This window comes from Coccomyxa subellipsoidea (assembly GCF_000258705.1).
Source record: "Coccomyxa subellipsoidea C-169, whole genome shotgun sequence".
Classification (NCBI taxonomy): Eukaryota; Viridiplantae; Chlorophyta; class Trebouxiophyceae; family Coccomyxaceae; genus Coccomyxa; species Coccomyxa subellipsoidea.
Window position 1 is genome coordinate 1,028,633 of NW_005178032.1, and position 22,974 is coordinate 1,051,606.

Here is a 22,974-nt window from a genome sequence, read left to right on the forward strand (position 1 = left end):
TGGAACATAACGTGGTTATTACAATGCCGAAGTGTACATGAGACCAGCCAGAATGAGAGGTGCAGTCACGATGCACAAAGCACGCTGTGCCGCAAGCTTGCTGTCAATTCTAGTCCAACTGACATTATGCTGCCAGCACGCCAAGCAACCATACGAAACAGCTGCAGGCCACAGCAATTGCTTTCTATGCTTCGTCGTGAGCCGCCCATAGACAGCAGCCACCCTGCCCTCCTCACTTCTTTCCAACAACTGCAGAACACAGAAGAACATTAGCCATCAATACAGAACCCACATTGGGAATTGAATAGAATATTTCCGAACGAAAACACGCTGGAAATATGCATACTGTGCTACAGCAACCCAGATCCTCACCTGCGTTCTTCTTGACACCACGGATCTTCTTGGTGCGGTTTTTCCTCTCCTTGATCTGCTTCCTGGACTTGTTCTGTGGGGCCTCTGCCAGTCCATTCTGCAATCAACGACACACTCTCGTCAAGCCTCAACAAACAGCCCCTCTTTGCAGCAGCTGTATGAGCATGAAAGGGACTTGCATGACGTCACAGTGGCAGACGGGCTCCTCGTCGACGTTTCACTTCCACATTGAAGGTATTTCAAGAGCATTCTGCGCCCCTTATGTCAGCAGCATTGAAGACGCACCCTGATGAGCCTGTACTTTGGCTCGAACTTCTTGGCCGCGTCGACGGTGTCATAGATCAGCCCAAAGCCTGTGGACTTGCCGCCACCAAACTACAACAGCAAGAAGCAGTCGGTCAGCCAAAGTGCCTCTGGTATCTGCCTTTGCAACAACTGCCGAGCACCTTGAGTATGCAACAATTAATGTCTAAGGTATCGCCATCCAGTATGATGTGGCTGCAGGCACCGCATACCTGGGTCCTGAAGCCAAAGACAAAGACGCCGTTGCTGTCGCGGACATCGTACATCTTTGTCAGCTTCTCCTTCAGCTCGGCCTGCAGACAAAGAATTGCATCAGATAACCGTTCTACAGACAGAAGTGAAAGTGAAGAACTCCAAAGCTGCCTCACTACATCGAGGCCTCCAAGCTCACCTTGGGCACATTAGGCCTGCCTGGGTGCAGAACATCGATCACCTGCATTGCAAATCATTGATAAGACTCTTGTAACGTATTTTGATAAAGGACAAGGAGACCCTCACTACAGCAAGGATGTCTGGCAGCCAAATCAAGGTGTCGAAGGCTCCAGGACACGATGCCAAGAAACGAAAGTGCTTGATCGTAATATAGCCACTAAGCATCCCAATGCTACCAGCATGCTGTAGACTCAGCTGGCCCGAGAAACTTACAAATTGCCGTCTGGCCAACAGCTTGTTGGTCATAAACTTCCTGGTCCGGATCGTGCACGACTTCTCCGCCATCTTTGCAGCGGCAGAAGAGTGTGCTTTAAAGAGCAAAGTACTGCCGCTGCCTCGCACTGTCTGTGGCCTTGTTGCTTTCGCTCTCCAGTGAGGCGGCTCTGGGTCCTTCTAATCGATTAGTAATATGGGATCAGTAAGGCATGAGAGTTTTAGGGTCTTGCCCAACACTCCTGCTTTCCCCTGCTCAATCTTAGATTTCAATCTATCGATCACAGAGAGACACGGACACCAGATTCAATAACCCCTCGATCAACCCAGTAGGCTCAGCCGTGCACCTTGGTTGATAATCTGACGGGCACCAAGCTCTACTTAACGTCCCCAGGATAAATTGAATGCGATTGTGATCTGATTTCTGAATTGCGACTGGGGTGAGCTGTGTCGCTGAGTTCAGAGATGGCATCAGAGGATGAGACACCCCCACCGACATCAGCAGTCCTCATGTCTATCTCGAAGCACTTGGCTGCTCGATGCTCGAAGCAAAGCAAAGTTTTCGTAGAGTGCAAAAGGAATGACAAAAATCCCGAAGCATGCCTCAAGGAAGGGGACGCTGTGACCTCATGTGCTATTGAAACGTGCGCCTTTCCACCCTCTTTGTGTAGGGCCCATTTTGTGTCGAATCATCTTCTAATTGCCGTTCAACGTCTTCTCAGAGATCTCTGGCTAATAGTTGATGTTGGCAATCCAAGCAGAAGGGATGAGGTCTGCTAATGCAGTTGAGTACTTAGCCCATATTTGCCCTGTAGGTTGAAACTAGCTCAGGAGAAGGCGCCAGAGGAGTTCAAGGCCTTCTATGAGTGCATGGACTATTACAGGTGCGCGCTGATGCAATGATGTCAGTTGATCAAGGATGTGCTGCAGACTGAGGGCTGCCGAGCCACTTACAGACCATGCAAGTCTTGACTGAGTGGTGTGCTGTACATGCAGCAACAAATTTGAGAAGTGCCGCAAGGAGCAGAAGGCATTCGAGGCAGCCTTTCCAGTTTCATGATGCTTTGCAATGCCGACAGGCCAGGTTACAGGCGCATTTTGTCCTTCTAGAATTTTGCACTGCTAGTACTGCCGAAGTGCAGCTCAGAGATCCTCAGATCCAGATGCCAGCTTAGACAGTAGCGAGTGTAAAGCTGTTGACCAAGCACTTGAAAGGCTAGAGACATCTGTAAAATCGTAATTCTCCGTGATTAGCAATTGAGACACCTTGAAGCGATGGGTCAGTGAGATGGGAGTCCATGTGGAGTCATACTGCAGACTCTGAGGCCGGCACGGTGGAGCTATCATGATGCTGATCAGCATCAGCGATACTTCCTGCCACCTGACTCACTGGCCTGCTTACCACAGACGAAAAATACATCCTTTCTTATGTATTGCCGCAAGAATTAACTTATGTTCAATTCAATGCCTGGGGGATTATTTTATTGTTGTCAAATGACGTGCACTCGCGAGGCAGCCCTTTTTCCTATCTCCTGGCGCTCGCTCTGCCTTGATGTCTGCATACCTCTTTCTCTAATTCAATGCCTGCGGCTTCAAAGACACCACTGCGTTGCTCCTGCTTTGCTCTGTTTCCCTGAGCTTAATTTGAGCTATAGCTTTGAGTAATCTTGCTAAGCTATAGCAAGATTCCAATCAACCTGAAAGTTGCACACTGGCAGTTGAAAGTGTAAACATGTGCCAGACAGTTGTCAGTTACAGTCACTCATCGCTTACATCTAAACTATCGCTTCCGAATCCTCAACATTTCAGCGTATTGTTACGGTACACGCTTTTCCAGGAAAGTTTTCCTAGCTGCGTCTACAGACAAGCTGCAGGGAAAGGCTGCCATATATCCTACCCTTGATGGACTCGCCAGATCCAAGCTTGCTTAAGCAAGACCCAATCAACCGTGGGCACGGTGCTCATTACCGCAACCCGCCAGCCGAGGCATTTTTAAAAGTTCTATGAATCCTAAATGCACAAACAGGGTCTAGTCAAAGCCAGAATAAACGCCAAACTGCCGGGCAATCCGCTTCTCCTCTTCGACATAATTGCCCTTGCCGCCCTTGGCCTGCCCAAGCTCCCTCTTGCGCTTCTCCTTCTGCTTGAAGCTCAGCCGCTGCTCAGCTGCTAACCTCTCCTTCTCCTGCCGAGCTTCAGCCTTTGCAATTCGCGCCTGTACATGACAAGCCGAGGCTTCCCTGAATTTCCTGCTAACATCTGCGTCTCCCACTACAGTTTCAGGAATCCCTTGTCCATTGCATGCAGGGCACATTGCATTTGTGCCTCCGCCTAGCTAGACGCATGAGGAGAGGACAAATGGAAGACACTGTGGGCGCCAAGAAGGAAGAAGGGGCTGCCTCGCATTGTATATACACAGCATCCAGTATCCAGATCTGCGCCATGTGGTTGTCTGACCTCCCCCAGCATTGTGCGAGAATGCAAACCTGCTCTTGAGCGAGGCGCTGCCGGCGCGCAATTTCTTCCAGCTTGTTTCCGGTGGCATGCCTGGTGTGCTCCCTGTCCTGAAAACTCTCCTGTTCCTCGTCCTCTGCATCATTTTTGGACCCTGTTCCCCTGAACCGATCATAAAGCAGCAGTCAGCGGGAGAGGGCCTCTGGGGTTGAACTGCTCTGTGCAGGACATGATGGTGCCTTCAACTGACGTCTGTGATCATCAACAAATTCTTTCGGATCAAGGTACAGCATGCCTCACCAATCCCAATTTGGCTCAGAGCTATCCTTTGGTTCAGGCACATAAAGAATGGAGGGGCCGCGTTTGTAGCCTAGGCGTTCCAGATCCTCTGGAGCAGGTTCTGAGGCAGCTGTCTTTTTCTTCTTCTTCATAGCCGGCTCTACTTCCCCTTCTGGAGCATCACTGGCATCCTCTGAGTCTGACCCTGAGAGATCTCCCAATGTATCCATGAATCTGCGAAGAACCAATATTAAGTTTCACGTGCAAGTCATATGCTGAAATTTTTGATCGCAAGGGGTGGTCCTCTCTGTCCAGATCAATTGATGTTCCCAAGGGGAAGCAGGCGTTATGCTTACTTCGACATTTCAGATGATTTATCTACTCTCTCAAGATGTTGTAAGCACCACTTTTCTGCGAACAAGCGGTGCTTGTGGCCTGCTTTCACAATATCAGAAGCAAGTTGATCGTTGAAATCAGTATAGACAGTTAAGATCGTAAGCTACTTTCACTTCAATGGAAGCTTTGATCCAATACCAACACAGGTGAGATGCAAATGTCCAATGGAACTCTGTACAGTGAGTCACCCGGGCCCCCACGTGGAACAGATGGAACTTTATCCGTTTGGTGGACAGCTCATACGTAGAAGGCCTCTTCATGTGTTGATCCTTGCTCAAATATGATGGATGTTTGATATCACCGCATTGTACAATATGCAGATGCATCCCTTCAAACCCCCGCGAACCTCTCCTACGTTAATCAATTGCTTCCTTAGGGTACCAGCTTTCTCAGCACCAGCCTTAACACCAAGATGTCGATGCAGATTCGAGGACTTGGTTTCACATAGACATACCGCGAGGAAGGGGCATTCGTTTCGAGCAGGATTACAACGTGATAGAAGGCAAGTAGATACTGTGATTTCTTACGCTGACGATCAGGCACCTGAATATCGCCTACCAACGCAAGGAGAGTCTATAGTCAGAGGCTCGGCGGACGATGACCAGTACGGGGTGCAAGTCATGGAGAGGTCAAAACCCCCAGCAGACATTGACTACCTAGCGGTATGTCCACTTCATAAAATGAGTATTAGTGAACAGCAGCTTTGGCGGTCTGATAAGACTATCTGCCAAGAGCATACGCCATGGCCAGTCTTCATCTCAGCGGACCAAGGCAGAGCAGAAGTCCCTCTCAGTCTATTTATCTGGCTGCGCACAGGAGCTCATAGCTATGCAGCAGAATGGCCCCAAGCAGCTGGGCTTCTTTGGGACGAGGAACATGGGCTTTCTCCATCAGAACCTCATCGAAGTGTTGAGCTACGCTATGGTCCTCACGGTGAGTCACGCTTTTTGTAATCTGAATGCCTGTGTGGTTCAGTTGCCATGCGTTCGTCACTGTCTCTCTCGATCATTTCGGCAGCCAGAGAGTGCTTGCATTCTTGGTTTCTGAGGCTGCAACTATTGCTCAGGACAATCACATCTACACATCTGGGGCGACCGGGACAAACGCAGCTGTGATCAGAGGCGCCTTGCGCGCAGAGAAGCCTCATCTTTTGACGGTGGTGCTTCCCCAGAGCCGCAGCAAGCAGCCGCCTGAAAGCCAGGAGCTGCTGGAGCAGGTGAGCCCACCAAGAAATAATGCTGGGCGGCAGGTTTTCTTGTCACGTAGCATCCTGATCAATGGCGCTGTGCGCACCCGTCTATAGTCTTGTGTGAACAGAAGTGCATCATCGCCTGCTGAAAATTCATGGCCACTGTGCGGTGTTGAGATAAATACAACGGTGCATGCAGGTGCAGAATGTCATTGACATGCCTGCCAATGACAAACTCTCTCTCCTGGAAGCAAGCAGGTCAGCTGTCTTGCACCTTATGTCCCAAGCCACACCAGCTCGCGCGCACTGTGCTTTGCTGAGTTCCCAAGTGTCTTCACAGAGCCAGGAAATGATGGGATTGGATGTTACAATGAGCTTTGTTGGGGTGCAGGTTATGACCAGCTCGCGCGCACTGTGCTTTGCTGAGTTCCCAAGTGTCTTTTCAGAGCCAGGAAATGATGGTATTGGGATGTTAAAATGAGCTTTGTTGGGGTGCAGGTTATGCAACCAGGACATTGTGGGGCGGGTGCAGCAGGTCATCTGCTTTGCCTTCCACGACAGCCGCCTGCTGCTGGAGACATGCAGCGAGGCAAAGGAGCAGCGAAAGATTGTGACCCTCTTCTATCTAGACTAAGCTGCTTGGCGATCACCGTCATGAATGGGGACAAGGTCGATGATTGGTACTGGGGCATCCCATAGCATAGATTGGTGGCCCTTCAGATGCTCCGGCTACCTGCCCCAAGCATGCACAGCTGCCGCCTGTCTTACACTTAGATAGTGCAGGTATCTTTTGGGTGGGTCGCTGCGAGGTTGGGTGAAGAGGCATGCTCCTATATTAGCCGTTGAATAATATCCAGTCCCCTTGTGTGTGTCTTTGGGATGGCGTGTTGTACACTACGGTTGCTGAGCCAGGAATGAATCCGCAAGAGCTGAGAAGAGCTCAATTTGCTAGAACTGAGTTTACTTGAACTGAGAAGGACTACTATTGTGCATGCCTGGTACCGCAGCAGCACTAGAACGCATATAGGTTTGTGGAGGTCCATCACTGCGTTCAGAGTTGGGTGCAGGATCAATTCGCTTACATGAGGTTACTGATTAGAAATAAGTGTTCTTGGCGCTGAATTTCTGCGAGGAAAATATTCTGGAATCTGGGCCACCCCACGTTGGGCAATAGCGGAGTTACAAAGTCTCAGAAGCCATGTGTGCCAGTACATTCCATGGGGCAAATATGTTACATGTACTATGGCATTTGGAAAGTGGCTATTCATGCATGGCACTTATCATGGTATCGGTGGATTCTGTTCCTGTGCACTGCTGTCCATCTAAGCGCTGTGCCGGAGAAAATATGCAGTGGGGACACTATCGCTTGCCGCACAAATCTCCTTGATATATTCTTGCGTATTTGTCAACATATAATATACAACTGTGGCACAGCCTACTCTTTCACTGGGTGCACCTACAACTGACCAGCTGGATATCCTGCAGTACTCTTAGAATCAAGCTTGGCACTGTCATACTTATTGCGTAGCCCTTGGCAAAGTGTCTCTCCCTGCACAGAGTAAGTTGGCAGAGATGCACTACACAGTAGCACGTCCAACTTTCTCGTGCATGCAACCCCATAGATACAAGGCCATCCTTAGCCGCGCGAGACCTTCTTTGGTACCGTAGCACTCCTTTCTTATTTATATACCCATGACCATTCGTTGCCCACAACAAGACGGCTTGCAGCGCAGCAGCAGAAGCGGTGCTCAAAGGCGGTATGTGCAGTCTCTATGGTGTGTGCATGTTTATTCAGGCCTCCTCCGCAAGCCAGTCCAACCTGTCTCGAAAGAGCTGTGCTGCAAATCTCAGGCTCGCATCTGTGGAGCCAGGGGCTTTGCAGGGCTGGGTGTTGGCGACGCCAAGGGGGTGGTCGAAGCTGCCTCCCCCTTCACCCTCTGCGCAATCCACTCCATGCCCTCCATAAGCCCCTCCCCAGTCTTTGCGCACGCGGCCTATTCCCAGCACAGCACAGCACACCCCATATCAGCCTGAGGTAACACATATCTATATGTGCTGTCACTTCGTGCAACGCAATTACACAGTCTGTCCGGTTGCCAGGCGCATGTTGTTCTTTCAGCATGCGGGCCAGGAGGCAGCACCTGTATGTGCCAATCATGGCGCTTGATGCTGTGCAGCGCCAGGACATCGCTCATCTCCTTGACGGTCATGGCATCCTTCAAGTCCTGCTTGTTGGCCATTATGAGGATGGCCGCCTCTGCCAAGTGTTCGTGGTCCAGAAGGTTGAACAGCTCATTCTGCACAAATCATTCAGACACCCGTTCAGATTTTCTGCTTCTGAGGTCAGGGACAAATGCAGACCCAGTACATGACGGACTTGCAGATGGCCCAATTTGGTTGTGTTGAGACGCATGCAGACTGACCTTTGCTATGGAGGCTCGTGCCCTGTCAGTGCTGTCTATCACAACAATGACTGCATCTGTTGATCTGTAGTACGTGGCCCATGAGGGCCTCAAGTTCGCCTGCCCGCCTAAGTCCCACACCTGAAAGGCACCTTGATCGCTTCAGCCTGGCTCCCAACTTCTGTTGTGCAACGATAAGGTAGCAATGCTGTTGTAGACGTACCTCAAATTTGAGGTTTTTGTATTGCACACACTCCACATTGCTTCCCACGGTGGGCTGTGTGACTACTGCTTCCCCTAAGTGGAGCCTGTATAATGTGGTTGTCTTGCCGGCATTGTCCAGGCCAACCTGCATCATGCCCTCACAATGTCACGGTTTCGGCCTGAAAGGGCTTTCAGATGAAATTATACACAGGTAAGCCAGGATCCTGTATTCCGGCAAGAATGCACAGAGGAAGCAAGCCCAACAATCTTTCGGCTGCTCTCTTTGTACACCATATTTCGAGCACACAGTGATCATACAGGCGTGCTTAGAGATGCGCACCATCACTATCTTGTACTCCTTATTTGGGAAGAGGTACTGAGCTATGAGGCTAAAAAGTTGCCCCATCGGGCTGGAAGGGGGTCAAGAATGAACGCCAAAATCTCTGAAACGACAGTCTTCTTCCAAAACTATGCTTTATTAAGATATGGTGCTCTGTTTAAGGCCAGATCTGGACACATCGCCTTCAGCACGGAGGACGAGGAGCAACATATTTAATGACGAGAGTCATGCAAGACGTTCACAATGCTCCTCTCCGAATTGAAGACCACAGAAAAGCATCTGGATTGACACTTTGCTGACAGTGCTTCTGAAGAACTCGCTTAAAGACCTCTCGTCCCATCGAAATGGCAGATACGCTATATGCAGTACTAGGCGCAGCCGACGTCGACGTCAATTCCTCGACATCAAATTCTTCTTCTATTGTCCCAAAAGCCAAATCAAAGCGGCACTGCGCAAGGAATGCTGTTCCTGTTTCCAGAGTGTTTGGAGATAGTTCTGTGGAGCTGCTGAAGTATGGAAGCTCTCAGATCGGATCTAATATCACCTATGTAGTTTTCGGAAGCAATCTATTCTTCCATAACGGCTTTAATCAATAGCTTATATCAAAGCAATGATTGTCCACAATCCTTTGCTGTGCAAATTGCAAAACTACGCGCCTTATAGGATTGCACCTTTGGGTGCGAGCCACAGAAAGCAGTCGATTGATGTCACAATCAGAGCCAAAACAGAGAGCCCTGTACCAATACGCAGACGTCAAGCGCTCTCGATATTATTTATGACAGCATCCACCCTGCAAACTGCTGCATCCGATGCAGGTGTGTGTCCATAGCACTCACTCTGTGCTCGTGGCCTTTCATCAGGAGCGTATTGTTGCTAATGATGCCTTACATGCTATACAGAGACAGAGACATCGCAGTTCCAAACGTATTCCAGCCCAAAACAGGGATACAAATTTCAGATACCGTCTGATTGGCAAAAGACAGAGAAATCAGGTGGAGCCCAGCTTGAACTCTGTGTCCTTTCCTGTCGCGTTAAGAAGAGGATTGCTGCATTGTTGCTGCCCTGTCTTCTCTCATCAATCCAGGTGATGTGATGGCAGGGGCAGATGTCCTTTTTGTGGAGCCAGCTAGCAAAGCAGGAGACATCGGGGTCACGGTTTCACCCGTCCGCATCAAAAGCCTGGAGCAGTTTGGCGATTTGACGGCTGTGGGTGATAGACTTTTAGCAGCCGAACGCAGCAAGGTGATCATGTCTCTGCTGCCATGTCCTTCTTACTGCAAGCTGCAAGTTTTGCGATGCCCATTATGCAGCGATGTTGTATAAGCTCCTGTGAAAAACAAGCATGCAAAGATTATTTCCTCACACGAGTTTGGCAATAGGTGATGGTGTGTCGAGAATGGACCATTGAACAATGGGCGTTGCTAAGCGTCATCACTCATTGCGCAGGAGAGCACGGAATATGTGAACTTGCTGAGTAGCGCTTCACGGAGAGGAGAGAATGGTACTCTAATATACTCGTATGATTACAAGCTTGACACGTCCCGTGGCAAGAAGCGGGTCATATCAACAGTTGCTGTAGCAGGACAGAAGCTTTACATTCTGAATGGCACTGTTAAATGCTCGAAACCTGGACCAGACTGCAGCCCACTAGGAGGGCCCGGGGTTGTGGAAAGTGTGCAGGCTGCATCAAGTTCTTTTGACATCTTGGCTGTTCAATAATGATTGGCTGTTCCGCATTCTGTCTGCGGAAAACCATTTGTGTGAGTGGGTGTACCAGAAGTGGCACAGCATATGCTGTTGAAGCTGGGCAGGCGTTCATCCAGTAAAATTCAGTCGTGCATGGGTACTACAGTGTAAGAGGAAGCCAACCCTCGCAAAAGGGAATTTACATTGTGATTCATTATCTGAAAGCGAGAACAGTTCAACATTCAATTGAGCATGATTCTCATCTAATCGGCCTACAGTTCTACAGTTACATGCTGTTCATGTAGGGCACTCGCGTTCAGGCATTTCAGAAAGCAATAGGCCTTCGACGATATATGATAATTAGCATACAACACAACTGAAGCCGACTGAAAGACTTAAATAGCAGCCGGCAAGCTCATCTATCCTACAACCATCAGCTAGTAGCTCAGCGGCCAGCTACTACTCAGTCCTCTCACACATCCTGACTCTCAGCCTGATACTGCCAGCCGTGTCACTGCTGACCCTCCGTTTCATGCATGCTCGTCTGCCGGGGCGCGCCATGCTTCTGGCTGACGCGAGTAATCAAGCCCAGGAGCTCGGCATAGGCTGGATCCTGGCGCGAGGGGGGCTTGCAGGCATCGATGTGATCGGCGCTCGGCAGCAGGACGGTATCTCCATAGCCGGGGGAGGCCGTCTCGGCGGGAACCACCACGAGGCGCGGCAGCATGGGCACCAGAGACAGCGGCATCCCCTCGCAGAAGGACAGCACTGCCAGCCGCCCCGACTCGTGCAGGCCCCGGATCACGCTGTTCACGTCCTGCCCGCCACACCAGAAATTTGCTCTTGCTCCCACCCTCAATTTTTTTTAGAAAGAGAGATGCAGACATCAAGGCAGAGCTAGCACCTTGATAAGAGGAAGAGCTGCCTCGCATGTGAACATCATGCAGCAATATTACAATGATCCCCCAGCCCAGGAGCAATAAAACCCTCCTTCACTTGCGTTGCGGCGCGCATATTCAGTATGGTGGTGCTTTAGCTGAGATGCTGCAAGGCATTCTCAAGTATTTCTCTGGATGGGATCAATGAATTCCTAGGGTGGGCAGCGTCCTTGGTATTTGAGCAGCAGATACCACGTGACTGAGGCCCATGGAGTGCCTTTCTCACGCGCTTCTTTCAATGGGGCCATCATCAAAATCTTCGGCACGTAAGACATGAGCAGGGCATGGGTGGGTCAACAAAGGCCGCACCTCGAGGTGGGACCCTGGCTTGAGGTGGACAACAGAGGAGGCGGGGGAGGCGCCCAGGAAGCGCAGATTCCAGCCGATGTCGGCCAGCCAGGAGCCGTGGTGGGGCGTCGCGTAGAACACCAGGCCGGCCGTCGCGTCCAGCAGCCTGCGGTGGTGCGCGGGGGCGCCCTCATTCGCGCTCTTCGCCAACATCTCCTTTATGAGGATGCCGCCCATGCTGCACCAGGGTGAAGTTCTTTACGTTGGCAATTTATAATGGTTTTTCGATCAGACGCTGCCAGAGGCAGGGTGCAAGGAGTAGCTTGCTTGATAAAGCTGTACTGTGGCCAGCGGAAAGCATGATGGACAGGTCGGCAGTGTGCTATTGTTACTTGAGCAGGGTGTAGGGGTAACTTCATATCAGTTGAAGTACGACATATATACCACCAGCTTCACTTTGATCCTTCCAGAGAGCAGGTGAAGGCTAGCTTGTGAGATAGAGAAGGAAGGTGACTTCTCGCACATCCATTTGTTTTGCGGAGCATGTGTGCTGACCTGTGGCAGACAAAGATGACTGGGCGCTGGCCCACCCCTGCGGCTGTCAGCTGGTCCATGAGCTGCCCCACAGTTCCCCACAGCGGCAGTGACTGCCCCTGCAGCGCAACACGCATGCAGAACTGAGAACTTCTAGCCAGACTGATACTGCATGGCACCAATACGGCATTCACTCCCCACCTGGGATACTCTTTCTCCCATTCCTCACAGTATCACTTCACTGGTCAGAGCAGCTCTTGTAAATCACTTGAGCCACACATGGGAAAGGCCTTGCTGCCACAAACATGCATACAGGATGCTTGTTGAGCTGTCACTGTCCGTCCTTTTCTTGCAATCAAACTTGAGCATGGCGGTGTTCATGCAGGCATTACAAGGCCCTGACGTGTGCGTCACTGCAGCCGCTGACATCACCCAGCCAACAGGGCTGCCAGAAAGGGACAGGTGCCGGGCTCTGACCTCCCAGCCAGAGGCAGGCGCAGCGTACTCCATGGAGAGCAGCCGTGCGGTGGGCATGTCATCGGCGAGCCAGGTGGAGGGCCAGCACTGGTCGTGCTCCACAGCTGGCGGCGGCTGCGGCGGCAGCCCGGGCGTCCGCTCGCGCCGCCACGTCACAAAGGGGCCCCCGCGAATGCCGTGCACAAACACCACGTCGATGCTCGGCGCCTCTGCAGGGACAGTCACCCCATGTGAGCTCACAAGGTGCCAAAACTGCTGATGCAGAAGGTAGGGACATCTGTGACACCTGGATACACAGCAGTCACATACCACTATGAATAGTGAGGGACACGAGGGTACTGTGGCTACTGTGATACACCTCCCTCAGAGTGCAACATTGGGCTCCCTAGCATGCCGAGATCATTCTGTTCCCAATGCGTGCAAATCGCTCCGCCACGAAGGCTGTTCAGCACATAAGAGGGCATGAGGTGGCATGGTGCTTACCTGGGGAGCTGGTGGCGGTGCCCTCAGTCGCAAGCACATGATGGTGGCGGGCGCCTGGGTCGAACAGGTGCACAGCGTCGCGCATCACCAGGCGCGGCCCCTGCAGTGCGGTGCTGTTTGCCTCTCCAATAACCGGCTGCCGCATGCCCACATCGTCCATCTGCACACAGCCCTCTCCACCTTTAGTCCATATGCAATTGCTCCCAGAGGAGCGCAGAACCAATGACTGCCTGTGACTGTTGCGGATGGCAATGGCACGCTGTGGAGGGCATGGAGAGACAATGGGGGCGCACCTCGGCGAATGCCACGGCTTGTGCGGATTCTAAATTGAGTGTGGCCCGCCGGGCATGGGAGGACAGCTCGCAGTCCTCTGTGGACGCGCTCACGTCCAGCCAGCGCTGCCAACCACTGCCCTGGAAACTCCCCTGCAATGCACACCATAGATACCATAGATGCCCAACCTGCCCACATTCTGCATGCCCCAACCAGGCTATCAGCGGGCAAGTGCCAACCTTGAATTGAGCACGCAGGACATGTAATTTCAAATGTATGTGCCCAACCTATCACCCTCTGCCCACAAGGGCATGCGCCCCCCACAAGGCTATAAGCAAGGGAATGCCATCCACGATAAAGTAAAGGAGCATCTGCTTGGTAACTGCTTGCTCTGTTTGTATGGTAAGAAACGAAAATGGCGTACCAAAGCGCGCTCGTCAGCGGAGAGGATGGCCAGCAGGCGTGCGATCTGCCGTTGCAGGGCATTGGAGATGTGTTGGCCCATAGCAGGGCTGATGTCTTCCTCCTGCTCGTCGCTGTCGTCGTCCTGTGGCTGCATGCCCAGGGTAAGCCTATACAGGACCTGCAGAATGCCTGCGCTTCGCAGCCACTGCTGCTTCGCTGGCTCGTTGGCCACCAAGGCGCACATCACCTGCAGCATGAGCAGCCGGTCTTGATGAACAACGGGACTGCATTGACTATGGTGCAGCCTCAGGATAGCCAGCCAGCACCGTTGCCAGATCGCAGCTGCCAGCTGCCATTCGGGTGCATCTGAATAATCATCCCATATGAGGATGAAGCCAACCGGCTTGCCTGACCTCTATTCCCTCATTGCTGCCTGGTGTTTTGTGTAAGTGCTCCTTGATACGCCTCTTGTTTCAAGCATTGGCCCAGTTAGCTTCATGTATCTCAGGCATGGCCCCGACTGGCGGGGGGGCGGACTGGGCACCGTGCTCACAGTTAATTGGGCTTTTCTTCGATCTGGCGAGTCCATCAAGGGGTAGGAATTTGGCAGCCTCTAATTGCAGCTTGTCCGCAGACGCACCTTGCCTCTTGGCAGGAAAGGCGTGTGATCTCAGGCCTGGTGCAATGCCGATAGGCAGGTTACCTTGAGGCATCTGCACAAGAGCGGGTCGGCCAGGCGGGCTTCCAGCTGCGCGGAGGCGGGCGGAGGGGAGGTCGGCTGGGCCACATCATCCATGTGCGGCGGCGGCTCGGCCCAGGATGCGGCGCGTTCGGAGATGCCGCGCAGCTCGGCCGCGCACCCGCGTGCGTATGCCGGCAGCACCGACACCGCATTGCTGTACACCGCCTCTGTCACCTCTTGTGGGGCTGTCACCTGCGCATCGTGCGCACATGTTTGGTTGATAAACGCTGCGTCATCCCTTCTGTGTTTGCCAAAAACATGCCCCCTGTGGTTGCATTGCCTATCACTCCTGCACACCAATGTGCTGGCCCCCACCCAACTTCTTCACAGGTGTAACGCTCGACCCAGCAGGCGATCTGGCTCTTCACATGATCAACCGGCATGTGTTAAAGAGATCATGCGTGCATGCGAAGGGAAAGGTTGTGACGGATGGCGAGCGTTGGATGAGCGCCTCTCTGATTGACTGGTATGTCTTCACGCCCCTTGTGAGGAAGACGAGGAGGTCTCCCAGCCAAGCGCACGCCACGTCCAACCCCCCCGGACCATTGTCAGACGCCAACGCTGCCAGCGCCTCGGCACATGCAAAGCGCAGCGGCTCCTCACAGCTGTCACTACAGATCCACTCCAGTATCTGTGTTTGCAGTTCCCATTTAATCAAAGCTCGCCTCAAAACACAAACTTCCGTCATTACTGCAGCACTTATCACAGCAACCGCTGGGCAAACAACAAATCTTGCCTAAAGGAAGGATGCAGTAAGCAATCAGAATGAGAAGTGTTGCTGGAGGACAGATCCTCACCCGTTCAGCCCAGCGGTCTCGCACAGCATCTGGCAGGTCCCCTCTGACTGTGCCAGGCTGAGCAAGTGCAGCGACGGCTGTCAGCAGGGAGCGGCGCAGCAGCAAGTCAGACTCCCCAGCCAGCCTCTCCAGCAGAGGGTACACATTTGCCGTCGCAACTTCAGCCTGCACAGCAACAGATGAGCTTCACCCTTGTGGGCTGAACAGCACTTGCTCTGCGTGAAGTCCTCTTCAAATGGGCATGGTCCACATAGCACCAATTAGCCACACCAATTGGCCTGCATCCTGATCATGAAGTGCCCAGAACGTGTACAGTAAGCTGTTTGCATCATTCTGCAAATGGGATAAGAGGCGCACATCCAGCTGTGAGCCGTATTTGATGCAGGCAGAAAAGCTGTCCATGGCTCGGGCTGCCAGGGACCAGTTGCGCTCGGCCGAAGCATCTGCCACAAAGAAGAGCAGCGGGTCTAGCCACTGGCCCATGCCCAGAAGATGCCTGCCAATAGGCAGTGTGCAGCCTCAGCAGTTTTTCTAACAGGTGATCAGCTTGCTCAGAGCTGCAATTTACAGAGCGTGCAACTGACACCTCATGGCCGAAACTGACGGCGGTGTGAGGTTTAGGAAGTGAATGTGAGAGAAGGGACCTGATGGGGCAGTCTCGAGCCAGGATGCCCATCATTCGGGTGAGCTGCGTCTCCAGAGTGTATCTCCGCCCTTCCTGGATGGCTGATGACGCGATCTGTCCGAGCTCGGGGCCCCCGCCAATCATAGCAATCTTGCCGCAATTGACTACAGATGACTCAGCATAGTCACTCAGGCATGCTATCGCCAGCTCCTGTATCCTTGGCCCCGACTCACCCTTTGCCTGCTTGTGCGCAAGGTCATCTCATTGCATCAATATCAAAGAGCATGTGCATATTGGGTCGCAATGGTGCCATTTTGGCGGACAAGATGAGTGCACCAGAAAAAGTGCACATGTGTGAAATGTCAGGCTGAGAGTGGTCTTGCCTGAACCAGCATGCTGCGAATCTCATCGATGGAGGCAGCAGCAGGGAGAGTGATGCCTCCCAGAGCACTCAGTAGGGCATCCGCAAATTCATCGCTATCAGGGCTCTTTCCAGCAATATCTAGCATCTTCGGCAGAGCCCCTGGCAGATACAAAAGTGCAGAGGCTGTCCGTCCTGTGAAGCAATAATGTCCGGGGGTAAGGCTTCAGGTCCTTCAGCTTCAAAGTCCCCCCCAATGTTGCAGATTGCTGGGATTTTAGAATTTGGCATATACTTACGATGCTGCAAGAGGTTCAGCAGTGCGCGCTCTGCATTCAGCTGTTCAGCTGAGCTGTCTGACTTCGCTGCAGTTGTGAGGAGCCAACTCAAAAGCACGCGCCCTCCCACCATGACAAGCACCTCTGCATGCTCCTGACTCTCCGCCCAAGCCTCCGCTTGCTGTGCGATGGACATTGTGAGCTTCCCTGCTCACCCCATGAACTCCTCAGCCATATGAACACCCGGTACCTGTGCATGTCAGTGATCCCGTCTCCAGCCCACAGGACAGTACCTCTTGGAAGAAGAGAAGGCTTCCCAGATGCAATACTGGAGGCCAGCGACTGTAAGAGGCCTGCCATCGCCTGCCCTGCCTCAACCACTCTCCCTGCTGCGCCTTTCATGGTGTTCTGCACACAGGTAAACATGCCAGATGAAGCCCGTGGTCTTGAAGGTTTTATGATATTATTCTGCGTTGCCTCAGTGCTTGAATTGTGGTGTTACAAGCTCGACAGGGTCCACAATTGCACCATGCTCCCGCGCATGCGACATTCGCTAGATTGGACCTGCTGGATTCCTCCAACACCCTGGGCAAACCTGCCTTACCAAAGATTGGCATAAATGTGCTCAATCTTCTAACGAGGCAAATTTTGCTGTTGGGACTCCTTGCTTCATATGACAGCGGACATCACCTTGACTGCATCAGGTCCACGAATATCCTGGGAGAAGCTTATGATCGCTATGACTGATCCACCAGCAGCTGCACCGAGTACCGTGTATGTCGTCCGTCTAATCAGAGCTGGATGGCTTGTAACGAAACTTGGGATCCTTTGCATGGCTTGCCCACACTTGACAACACCCTCCCTTTTCGTGCATGAGAGGACTTGCTCAGATCACCTGTATCTTGACACCAGCGAAGACGCATCGTTCACATCGAATGATGCATTGCTTTGGAGCAGCACCAAAGAGATTGTGTGTAACTCCTGGAAGGAGAGTGCACATGCTGAGTCATCAGGTGGCACATGTGGGGATTGGGGAGTGGGGATGAACCTTCCTCGGCGGCCCCCCCTGCTGTTGTCAGCGAAGCTCGCCGCCTCGGTGCCCCCAGCGCCACGCGCACCAAGCCGCGCCCCGTGCTCATCAGCTTCAGCGGCGTGGCAGCCAAGCACGCTGCCCTCAAGCACAGCAAAGCCCTGCGCCAGCGCCAGATTTTCCTGGATCCCGACCTCACCCCGCAGCAGCAGCGCATCCGCGTCAGCATGCGCCCACACTATGTCGCCCTGAAGACAGCCGGCAAGCAGCCCTTCTGGCGCGAGGAGCGCCTCTTCGTCCGGGAGGGCGACCGCGTGCGTGAGCACATGCCTGTGCCTGGGCCTCCCCCGGCTGCCGCGCCGGGCGCCGCTGCCGCCCCGGGTGCTGCCACTGCCGGGCCCTCTCAGGCCGCGCCTTCCTCCCCCGGCCGCGCCGACTCCTACGCCGAAGCAGTGCGCCGCTAGGAAGTCTCCAGCCGCCTATCGCTGCGTATATTGTCCTGGAATGTCAATGGCTTACATGCTAGCAAAATATCCTTGTGGGACACGGCAGCCTATCTTGACCAGTTCGATATTGTACTTCTGACTGAGGCCCGTTGCTTGACCTGGGATGACTCGATCTTGCCTCACCACTCTGTGACTTTCACGGCTGCTAGTGAAGAGGGCAAGGCGGGTGAAGGCATTGTTGTTGCGGTTCGGAAGCACCGTGATTACCACGCACAAGACTGGGTGTCAGACACTGACAGTGCCTTATGGGTGAAAGTGCAGTTTGAGGGGGACTCTACACCGCTGCTGATTGGCTCCAGCTATGTGCCTCCAGCGGGTTCCCGGCAATTGCAGACTGTGGACCTGACCAGTCGATTTACGGGCTTATGTGCAGAAGTTGTTGCCGCTCGTGCTCAGGGCAATGTGATCCTGGCAGGAGACTTCAATGCTCGTGTGTCAAATTTGCCTGACGCTGATGACAGCAATACTCGAGGCTGCACTGATGAAGGTGTCAATGCTCATGGGCTGCGCCTGTTAGATTTTTGCAAGGAAACTGACATGCTCATATGCTCTGGCAGAGTGCTAGGAGACCTTGAAGCAGTGCCTACCTTTAAGGCCAGAACCCATACTCAGGCAACTAGACCTGATCATGTTCTCGTTTCCGCTGATGCGCTCCCCTTGATTTCTCATCTTGTTGTGAACACTGGTAGAAAAGACTCTGATCATCATCCTATTGAGATGACGTTGCAAGTGAATGTGGCTGCCAGTGTTCCCTTACCATGTATTGGGGCGCCATTGTCACGAGTGAAATGGCAGCCCAGTGCTAGGAATGCGTATGCTGCTGTTTTGCGCAATGTTGCCAGTGCAAGTCTTGACGCCTGCACAGGCCATGCTGTGGCTGGGGAACTTGATGCAGCCTTTCAGACCCTGGAGGCGGGGATCCGGGAGGCCGCAGCCGCGAACAGCATGCCGGCCCGCACCGGGCGCCATCAGCGCAAGGCGCGTGCCGACGCGCCCTTCTTCGATTCGGAGTGCCGCCAGCTTAAACGGGACGTCCGCGCCCGCGCGCGGTGCGGGGGCGATCCAGCCGAAGTGCGCGCGCTGGAGCGTGCCTACCACAACACCGTCCGCCACAAACGGCGCGCTCACCGGCTCGCGCAACTGCGCCGCCTGCTTGATGATTTGCACAGTGACCCCCGAGCCTTCTGGAAGCGGCTCAAGTCTCAGCAGTCTGATATACCTGAGCAGCTCAAGCCAGTGCAATTGTGGGCTGGCTATCTCAAGCGGGTTGCAAACTTGCAGTTGCCACTCATTGCTGAGCTGCCCCACTTGTCTTTCCCTGTCCAGCCCAGTGCTCCTGTTGCCCATGTTGATGCTCTCAATGCACCCATCTCTCTTGGGGAGGTGCTTGCTGGGCTCAAAAGTTTACACAATGGTCGTGCCACCGGAGTGCAAGGTTTACCAGCTGAGCTGTTTCGGTATGCAAAAGATGAGCGGGCGCCAGGCATGCCTCCTCCGGAAAATGTCCTGGCGCATGCTTTGGTGGCTGTGCTGAACTCTGCATTTGTGGCTGGGCAAGTGCCACCCTCTGTGAATGGTAGCCTGATCACCCCTGTGCACAAGAAAGGCAGCAAGCTTGACATGCTCAATTATAGACCCATTGCCGTTACTGAGCCCATCATGCGCTTGTATGCTGGCATATTGAATTCTCGTATTCTGAAGTACACAGAGGGGGCTGGATTGCGTGCAGCCACACAGGCTGGCTTTAGGCCAAAACTGTCTACGGCCCACCAGCTATTCACCTTGCAGCATTTTATCGACCGGCAAAACCATGCTAAGCAGCCCTTGTATTGTTGCTTTCTTGATCTGAAGGGTGCTTATGACAGAGTGAATCGGGTGTTGCTCTGGGAGAGTCTGCGTCGCCTGGGCATTGATGGCCACCTGCTCTCTGCCATTCAGTCTTTGTATGCCAATTCTACGGTTGCCATTAAGATTGGGAGCAGGAAGGGTCCTAGTTTGCCCTCTGAGACAGGATTGAAGCAGGGTTGCCCCCTTAGCCCAACGCTGTTTGGCTTGTTTGCAGATGGCCTGCACAGGCACTTGCTGCAGAGGTGCCCTGGGGTTGGCCCGCAGTTGCGTCCTGGCAGTTGTGTACCAGATCTAGGCTATGCCGATGACTTTGCTTTGCTCGCCACCACACCTGCTCATTTGCAACGCTTGATTGATGCAGCTGCTGAGTTTTGTGAACAAACGGGAATGGTCATCAGTGTTGACAAAACAAAGATTGTGGTGTTCTCTTCAAGTTTGCCAGGACCTTTTCAATGGCTTTGTGGTGGTGCGCCTTTACATTGGGTTCAGCAGTTTGAGTACCTGGGTGCCCTTTTTGACGGTGCCCAAGGCATTAATCTCACCTTTGGCAAGCTTCACAGGAACATGTGGGGTGTGTGGGCACAGCTCAAGCAGCAATATGGGAAGTTGCATTGCAGCATGTCAGCTGGCCTGTTGTTGCGCCTATATGATGCATGTGTGCCGCCGACTGCCTCCTACGGTTGTGAGGTGTGGGGCCTGCGCAGCCTTCCTGGTGGCGACAGCCGGCGGGGCCGGGCTGCCTTGGCCTCCTCTCACCTGAAAATTCTGAGAGACATTGCTGGCGTCCCCACCTCTGTGCATGGTGCCATCTTGCTTAAGGAGTTGAATCAGCAGACCCTTGATTGTGTGTGGTGGCGGCGCATTATCAAGTTCTGGAACAATTTGGCTGCCTTGCCTGCAAATAATTTTCACAGGCAAGTGGCCCTTGATGATTGTTGGGATGCCATAACCCGTAATGTTAAGAATTGGGCTTGGGCCTTCATGCGGGGCTTGCGCCGAATTGGGTATGAGTTTGTTATTCGGTTTGACACCCTTGTTCCTGTGGAAGTTGATGCTGTGATGCAGCTGCTAGATGCGCAAGCACTGCAGGTTTGGGATGACATTGACATTTGCCCTAGGACCTGCCCGTCCAGCAATGCCACCTTGTGTACATATCACAGATGGTTTGCTAGGCCAGCTTGTGTGCGCCACCCTTGCCAGCTCTTACAGCAGCCTTTGAGTGCCCGTTGCTTGCGTATACTGTTGAAGTTCAGGATGGGTTGTCATAGTCTGCCCAATGTCTCGGGCCGCTGGGCAAGGATTCCCCGGCCCCAGCGTTTGTGCATGCGTTGTGCCCAGCAGGTTATTGGGGATGAGCGCCACCTTGTGTTTGAGTGCCCTGCCTTGCAATCTGTTCGGGACAGATATCCTGGGCTGTTTGGTGCAGCCATTGTGACGATGCAGCAATTCATGTGGCAGTTGGACATTGTTGGTGTTGCACATTTTGTGATGGATTGTTTTGATTATTTGGATGCTGCCAGTTCATCCAATCAGCCCTAGGCGGCTGGAGTGATGTAATCTTCCTTCCTTCCTTCCTCTCCTCAAGGTTATTAGATGGATTTGCGGCCCTTAACGTCTTCGCATGGAAGCGTTCAATCTCACCGTTTCCTGTGTTCAGCATGCTGAGAATGAGCATGGAGCGGCACACCGGCAGTCCATTGGTCATACACCATGGCTGAGACCATCATGATGCATGCTTCAATGGCTGCCGCGATGCATTAGAACTCCTAGTTACACTGCTGTCACTAATAGCCACCCAGGGGTTGCTGTTGGTACTTCAGAGCGCTCACTGAGGGCTCATTGGCAATCATGTCATGCATTACATGTGTAGACAGCTTGCTGTGAGTGCGGCCGGGTTGCTGTACAGCAGCTGTAGCATGCACGATTGCACGAACCACTCACTTCCCCTTATTTGCAAGATAGTCGTCTAGGAAGTCGTCATCATCGTCTTCTTCTGACCGGACAGGCATAAGAGACTCAGAATGGAAAAAAAATATGCATTATTGATACAGAAACAATGAGAAATGTAACAAACAATTGCTGGGTGACAATCTTACCTTCCTCCTCATCTTCCTTGTCTTCGCCTCCAGGGAAGTACTCATCATCTTCATCACTTTCAAGATCACTTTCAAGATCTTCTTCAACCTCCTGGGCACACACACATGATTCCCATGAGTTGATGAGAAAGCCCTCCTGGCTGTGATGGTGTGCAAAGTGTTGGCCACATGTTAGCATCTTGTTGAAGTCGATTAAGCAGGGTTCAATACATAGGTCACGGCCCTTGAGGCATTTCAAAGGCTGCACCTGCTCATTGTTGGCTTCTAGTTGCCTAAAGAACTGCTTCCCAGTCAGACCCTTGTCCTTTTTCTCACCGCCCTCTCCTGTCAGCTTGGTCTTGCTGAGGGCCATCTCTGCCTCAAACCGCGCCTTCCACTCTGCAAAGGTCTGTGGCGTGATCATGGTTCCATGGGACCTGATCTCCGCCAGTCGCCTCTCCTCCGCTTCTTCCTCTGCTTTCCTGGCTGCTTCTGGGTCAATGCTGGTCACCGCCTCTCCCTGTGATACCTGGTGACAAAGCGTTCGATATCACGAGGAGGCAAGAAAATTCTCTTGCTGCTGCCATCGATGGGCAGATGATACAACCCCAGTTGTCATCAATACTTACAATGCTCGGGTCAGAGAGGCCTGATGTGCAAAAAAGCATTGCGGTAGAAAACTCGTGGCTTCTTGAGGTGCTGGGTATATTGCAAGAACTTGCCTTTTCTCGGAGCCACTCCTGAGAAGCAGAGACCAACACATAGATCATTGCCATGCCCATGTTCTCTTCTACTTGCTCTTTCAGGCTGCTGTTCAAATCCGCAATATCTGCATCGCTGAGCCCTCGCACACTGCATGAGAAGAAGGGCTTCATTCAACAAGCTTCCATCCATCCATCCACCAGCTGTGTAAATCGGGGCGCACAAGACAAGCAAGGAACACCGGGCCAACAGTAATCAAGGATCTGAAGAAGAGCATGTCGATTGGTTATTGTGCGCTGTCTCACCTCCTGGCTCTGTACAGAGGTGGCTCGTCTGGGTAGT

At 52.8% G+C, this 22,974-nt stretch overlaps 9 protein-coding genes across 9 annotated transcripts; 4 read left to right on the forward strand and 5 right to left on the reverse strand.

The window, feature by feature from the left end:
• Nucleotides 1-1,436, reverse strand: COCSUDRAFT_66737 (hypothetical protein). The gene is made up of 6 exons (XM_005646400.1): nt 1,321-1,436; nt 1,067-1,108; nt 888-968; nt 658-747; nt 373-469; nt 1-249 (listed from the first exon to the last, which is right to left on the reverse strand). Exons 1-6 carry the CDS (start codon nt 1,390-1,392, stop codon nt 233-235), a joined length of 399 nt encoding a protein of 132 aa, XP_005646457.1. The 5' UTR covers nt 1,393-1,436; the 3' UTR covers nt 1-232.
• A 183-nt stretch (nt 1,437-1,619) lies between these two features.
• COCSUDRAFT_53890 (hypothetical protein) lies at nt 1,620-3,063 on the forward strand. The gene is made up of 3 exons (XM_005646401.1): nt 1,620-1,964; nt 2,136-2,204; nt 2,317-3,063. Exons 1-3 carry the CDS (start codon nt 1,786-1,788, stop codon nt 2,378-2,380), a joined length of 312 nt encoding a protein of 103 aa, XP_005646458.1. The 5' UTR covers nt 1,620-1,785; the 3' UTR covers nt 2,381-3,063.
• A 286-nt stretch (nt 3,064-3,349) lies between these two features.
• On the reverse strand, nt 3,350-4,283 carry COCSUDRAFT_56361 (hypothetical protein; the record flags this gene model as incomplete). Its single annotated transcript, XM_005646402.1, has 3 exons — nt 3,350-3,535; nt 3,807-3,936; nt 4,075-4,283. 3 exons carry the CDS (start codon nt 4,281-4,283, stop codon nt 3,350-3,352), a joined length of 525 nt encoding a protein of 174 aa, XP_005646459.1.
• Nucleotides 4,284-5,069: 786 nt separating this feature from the next.
• On the forward strand, nt 5,070-6,272 carry COCSUDRAFT_56362 (hypothetical protein; the record flags this gene model as incomplete). The annotated part of the gene is made up of 5 exons (XM_005646403.1): nt 5,070-5,111; nt 5,266-5,382; nt 5,516-5,665; nt 5,838-5,896; nt 6,137-6,272. The coding sequence occupies 5 exons, from the start codon at nt 5,070-5,072 to the stop codon at nt 6,270-6,272; spliced, it is 504 nt and encodes a 167-aa protein (XP_005646460.1).
• Nucleotides 6,273-6,960: 688 nt separating this feature from the next.
• On the reverse strand, nt 6,961-8,650 carry COCSUDRAFT_29867 (Arl5-family small GTPase; the record flags this gene model as incomplete). The annotated part of the gene is made up of 5 exons (XM_005646404.1): nt 6,961-7,632; nt 7,780-7,935; nt 8,062-8,181; nt 8,264-8,389; nt 8,585-8,650. The coding sequence occupies 5 exons, from the start codon at nt 8,648-8,650 to the stop codon at nt 7,486-7,488; spliced, it is 615 nt and encodes a 204-aa protein (XP_005646461.1). The 3' UTR covers nt 6,961-7,485.
• Nucleotides 8,651-9,015: 365 nt separating this feature from the next.
• Nucleotides 9,016-10,471, forward strand: COCSUDRAFT_24503 (Mog1p/PsbP-like protein). Its single transcript, XM_005646405.1, has 4 exons — nt 9,016-9,399; nt 9,484-9,576; nt 9,684-9,826; nt 10,031-10,471. The coding sequence occupies exons 1-4, from the start codon at nt 9,195-9,197 to the stop codon at nt 10,301-10,303; spliced, it is 714 nt and encodes a 237-aa protein (XP_005646462.1). The 5' UTR covers nt 9,016-9,194; the 3' UTR covers nt 10,304-10,471.
• Nucleotides 10,472-10,781: 310 nt separating this feature from the next.
• COCSUDRAFT_56364 (hypothetical protein) lies at nt 10,782-16,667 on the reverse strand (the record flags this gene model as incomplete). The annotated part of the gene is made up of 14 exons (XM_005646406.1): nt 10,782-11,087; nt 11,518-11,734; nt 12,052-12,149; nt 12,508-12,716; nt 12,991-13,150; nt 13,284-13,415; nt 13,688-13,915; nt 14,372-14,602; nt 14,838-15,041; nt 15,208-15,372; nt 15,565-15,703; nt 15,852-16,072; nt 16,222-16,355; nt 16,493-16,667. The coding sequence occupies 14 exons, from the start codon at nt 16,665-16,667 to the stop codon at nt 10,782-10,784; spliced, it is 2,619 nt and encodes an 872-aa protein (XP_005646463.1).
• Nucleotides 16,668-17,491: 824 nt separating this feature from the next.
• Nucleotides 17,492-17,965, forward strand: COCSUDRAFT_42940 (hypothetical protein; the record flags this gene model as incomplete). Its single annotated transcript, XM_005646407.1, has 1 exon — nt 17,492-17,965. One exon carries the CDS (start codon nt 17,492-17,494, stop codon nt 17,963-17,965), a length of 474 nt encoding a protein of 157 aa, XP_005646464.1.
• Nucleotides 17,966-21,792: 3,827 nt separating this feature from the next.
• Nucleotides 21,793-22,909, reverse strand: COCSUDRAFT_42941 (hypothetical protein; the record flags this gene model as incomplete). The annotated part of the gene is made up of 4 exons (XM_005646408.1): nt 21,793-21,848; nt 21,952-22,042; nt 22,199-22,459; nt 22,856-22,909. 4 exons carry the CDS (start codon nt 22,907-22,909, stop codon nt 21,793-21,795), a joined length of 462 nt encoding a protein of 153 aa, XP_005646465.1.
• Between the last annotated feature and the right edge of the window lie 65 nt (nt 22,910-22,974).